The 4,260-nt window shown below is 45.1% G+C and overlaps 1 protein-coding gene across 1 annotated transcript; it reads left to right on the top strand.

The window, feature by feature from the left end:
- The first annotated feature begins 1,145 nt into the window (after positions 1-1,145).
- LOC141011484 (uncharacterized protein C1orf232) lies at positions 1,146-3,795 on the top strand. The gene is made up of 4 exons (XM_073484646.1): positions 1,146-1,226; positions 2,743-2,823; positions 3,086-3,192; positions 3,426-3,795. The coding sequence occupies exons 1-4, from the start codon at positions 1,146-1,148 to the stop codon at positions 3,793-3,795; spliced, it is 639 nt and encodes a 212-aa protein (XP_073340747.1).
- Positions 3,796-4,260: the final 465 nt, after the last annotated feature.

The following is a 4,260-nucleotide window of genomic DNA, read 5'->3' as shown; positions in this document are numbered from 1 at the left end:
AGTTTTTAACAATGCTGTAATAAAAGAGATAATTGAAACACTTTACATTTAGTTGTTTCTTAGATATTAACATGTGTTTTCAGGCTGAACAGTGTGCGCCTCTGCAGTCGGCTGTATTGTTGTGGGTGGCCACTGAAACCCAATCAGTCATCAAAGCTTTATACATCCCTCTTTATCTACACGACACTCGCCGGCCCTCTCGGGTTGCCGAGCGACCGGTTTCAAAAAAAAAAACTCACGGTGCGCCTGAATCTGATTGGTGTTTGACTGATACGCCGGAGCAGCCAATGAGAGGAGAGGAAATGCAAGGAAGTGGCCAGGTAACAGTGGAAGATAAGTGTTGGGTGATGCGGTTTAAAGTTCAATAAATAACCTGCAGGCATCGACGTGCGCGTGGAGTTGATTTATAGGGGATTACAGATCAGATTGCAAGTAATTAATGTTTGTTTTTATAAGTATTAATGTCAGTCTGTTAGGAGGAGAACTTATTTGGAAGAAAACGTGAACTTGCTTGACAAAATGAGCCAAAGAAAAGCATAAAAATCATCCAATCTCAACATAAACATGTCTTTACTTTGCGTGTGTGTCTGTGTGTGTGTGTGTGTGTGTGTGTGTGTGTGTGTGTGTGTGTGTGTGTGTGTGCATCAGGGTTACAGGAGCTAGTCTATCAACGCTGGCTGACAATGGACCTCTGGCTCTGGGATAGAGACCCTCTGAAATATACATGAGGAAATCCACACCTGTTTCCAGGTAACCAAGGCAGGGATTCTGAACCGTGACGCTGAATCTAGTCTGTGTGTGTGTGATGTGTGTTTGTGCACCTGCGTGGGCGCACGCACGGGCAGCGCAGCTTCCCAGCTCTACCTGTTCAGACGCTCCGAGGGGACGAAAGCAGCTGTCAACCCCGTCAGACTCAACCAGAGCAGGAGAAACGCTATGAAACAGCGCGGCCCTCGGTGCTGAACGGCCTCCCCGCGCTGCCCGGCTGACTGAGAAGTTTACGCATGGAAACAGGTCAGCGTTGGACCAACTGAGACCGAGCCTGGAAGCTGGAAGTGGAGCCTTGGCGGAGGGTGGACCACAGAGGCGCAAAGAGGTCTTCACAGGTCTTTCCCCCTGAGTGTTGAGCATCCATCTGTGCGAGGATGAACCCGATGTGGAAGGTGTACAAGAGCAAGGTGATGAAGACGCTCAACCCCGAGTATGAGGAGGACGCTGCTGAAGAGGTACGGACTTTACAAGTTTTGCTGCTTCGTACGCACGTACCAAAGTGCCGGAAAGTTGATGTGGTTGTTGGCATCGAAAGTCAGAAAGTCAGCGGATCATTTTTTATTCATCGCAGGGTCAGATGAGCTGTTTTGTTTTCTGTGCAAAGGGAACTTTCAGGGAGAAGTTGGGCCTGAACTCTACTTCCTCTTGTGTGTTTTATTCTGGCAATGGACTTATGTACTGATTAAAGTGTGTTCGTTAATGTTGGAGTGCAGATCTTGAGTGAACTCGGCTGTTTCCAGTGTAAAAGATGAAATCCAGCTGCAGATATGTACGACATTTAATCAATTAAGTACGATAATTAAGTACTATTTTGAAGCTTTACTTGAATATTTTCATTTTATACCGCTACTCCAGTGCATCTCAGAGGGAAATACTGTCCTTTTTCCTTCATTACTTTTATCTAAACACAGTAGTTACCCATTACTTTTCAGATTCAGATAATCATTGTATAAAACCCTGTCTGTTTGGCTGATGATCCCACAGTTTACAGATATATTTTCCCTCATAACCTTCTCAGAGGGTTATCCTTTGAATAATTGCTCAAAGCCTAATGAGGTAAGTGTCATCATTTCACCAAACGAAGAGAAAAAACAAAAAATCAACACTTTTTCATGTAGCAGAACAGTGTTTGTTAATTTTCCCTGCATCATTCATCATCTCACGACCCTTCAGATTTACCCTGCAATGCTTTGGAGGCACCAAACCACTGGACATTAACTAATTAAAACTAGCTCCACCTCCAGCTTCACCTGGTTGCATCAGTAATAGTCATTTTTCTTGGAGAGGATCTATTTTACATACACGTACTGATACCTGCACTCCATCCAGAGTTTGGTGCCACAGTGCTGCGGTGACCCAGATCTCTGGAGGGCCGAGAAACTCGATCCTGCAGGGGAGCTGAACAAACGGATTAGTTGGCATTCCACTGAGTGACTGACACGGGGTGACGGGACTGATAGCCAGGGCCTCGGGGTGCACTCAGACCAGACTGTGGCGTCTCATAATAACAGGGCATCAGGGGATATATATATATATATATATATATATGTATATATATATATATATATATATATATATATATATATATATATATATATATATATATATATATATATATAGATATGTTCAGAGGGACAGTTTCCATTTAGATGGATGTGCAGAGTTGCTGTTGCTCCACATACTTGAAATATGAGACTCGTATTACCATGATGTCAAGACAAAACGTACGCTGATGTGGAAATAATATTCATAAAACAAAAACAAAGTATTAAAACGATCTGAAAAGTGAAAAAAGAATGAAATATTGATAGTTTTCTATGCACCTGAGTTTTCTACAGGTTGTAGTATCCACCATGTCCACTAGATGTCGACCAATGAGCACAAATCTTGTGCATCAGGCAGTAGATTGTAAACAGAGTCAGGACTTTGCTGAGCGGTGCGTCCATTTCATCTTTGTCCCTCTGATTTCAGGTCACGGAGGTGGAGAATGATATGATGAGTCCGGTGCAGGAGGATGAGGGACCCAACGCTGTATCCCAGCTGGCCAGGAAAGTATGTGAACATTGACGGCTCGTCCTTCATTTTTTGGGACGTTTTATGTAGCTGTAGAGGACAGAGATCATGATATAAACTATTAACCGTAACGCACAGCTACAGTGTTCCTTCCATCCTTCCTTCCTCGGTAAAATCACCTTAAAGTCTTCATCTACATGTATCACAGAGGGCTATTGTTCAGCTGCCCCTTTGAAGCCACCTAATGGTTGACCTACTTTGACCTCTGACCCTGTGTGTGTGTGTGTGTGTGTGTGTCCAGATGCAGGGAGCCGGGACTAAAAGCTGGAACAGGCTATCAACTCTCTTCAACAAAGACGATGAACACCAGCTTCTAGAGGAGACTGAGAGTCCGCCGGTCGCCGACCAGTGAGTGGAAATCTTTCTCTTCCTGGTCGGGTGTCATTCTTGCACCTCGTACCATCTGTGGGGGGTTTGCACAGCGTCTGGTGTAACCTGTGGGCGTTTTTATAGTTTGTGTGCACACAATGTTGTCAAGTTAACAGGCTTTGATTTAGAGATGCTAGTAGATGGATTTTGTTTTAGTGGAAATAAATAATAAATAAGTAAAATCATCCCCACACTTTTCTCTGAATTCTCAGTCCACTTGCAGTAAAGCCGGAGGAGCCTCCTCGACCCGCTCGACGCTCTGCATTCTGGGATACCTTTGCGACCAACTGGGCTGCCAAGAAGCAGGCGGAGGCCGCAGCCGCCGCCTCCGCCGCATCGAACGAGGCGGCAGCAGGCCAGGCTGAGGAGGGAGTGACAGAGGCCGGAGGGGAGGAGAGCCAGGACGGGCAGATCACCGAGGGAGAGGAGAGCAAAGGAGGAGGAGGAGGAGGAGGAGGAGGACGGAGCAGCAACAACAGCTTCTCCAAATACGTCTCGCTGGGAGGAGGCAGCGAGGAGGCCTCCTTCAAGTGGAACTTTGTCACCAGCAAGCTGGCAGAGCTGAAGACCAAGAGCAACTAGCTGCTCACGATGAAGGAGCCTGGAGAAGATAAACAATATGATGAAAGGCGTAGGAAGTTTAGGAGGAGGGTTTATTCTACACAGGATGTGACTAAACTATACGGCTATTGTAGAAGTCCCCCGTCTTTAAATCAGATTCTGACCTATTGAACTCGTCTCCTATAGACGACTTTTTCCCCCACGACACTAATTTAGACCCAAACATTCTCAGGACACGAAGAGAGAGCAGCATTTAAGAGCAAGGAGGGATTATAAAGTGAATGATGGGATATTTAAAAACCTAAAAATAAAATCTCCCGTGACCCTGAGCGCACATTTACAGACACAAAGTACATAAATACACGCTAACACTGGAGTTTACTTCTGGGGACTTCTAAAAAAGCTTTTACCGAAAGAGATTTACTATAAATAATTAAATTCTTCATCGTTGGAGATGAGGCGGCTGCACGATACATATCTTCCTAG

Source organism: Pagrus major, chromosome 17, assembly GCF_040436345.1.
Source record: "Pagrus major chromosome 17, Pma_NU_1.0".
Classification (NCBI taxonomy): domain Eukaryota; kingdom Metazoa; phylum Chordata; class Actinopteri; order Spariformes; family Sparidae; genus Pagrus; species Pagrus major.
This window is presented reverse-complemented; position numbering and strand designations above follow the sequence as displayed.

Bases quoted from the DNA above. Each gene is read 5' to 3' on its own strand.
- LOC141011484 (XM_073484646.1), top strand. From the start codon at position 1,146: ATGAACCCGATGTGGAAGGTGTACAAGAGCAAGGTGATGAAGACGCTC. The intron at 1,227-2,742 runs GTACGGACTTTA...CTCTGATTTCAG, and splicing joins AGGAGGACGCTGCTGAAGAG to GTCACGGAGGTGGAGAATGA. The intron at 2,824-3,085 runs GTATGTGAACAT...GTGTGTGTCCAG, and splicing joins TATCCCAGCTGGCCAGGAAA to ATGCAGGGAGCCGGGACTAA.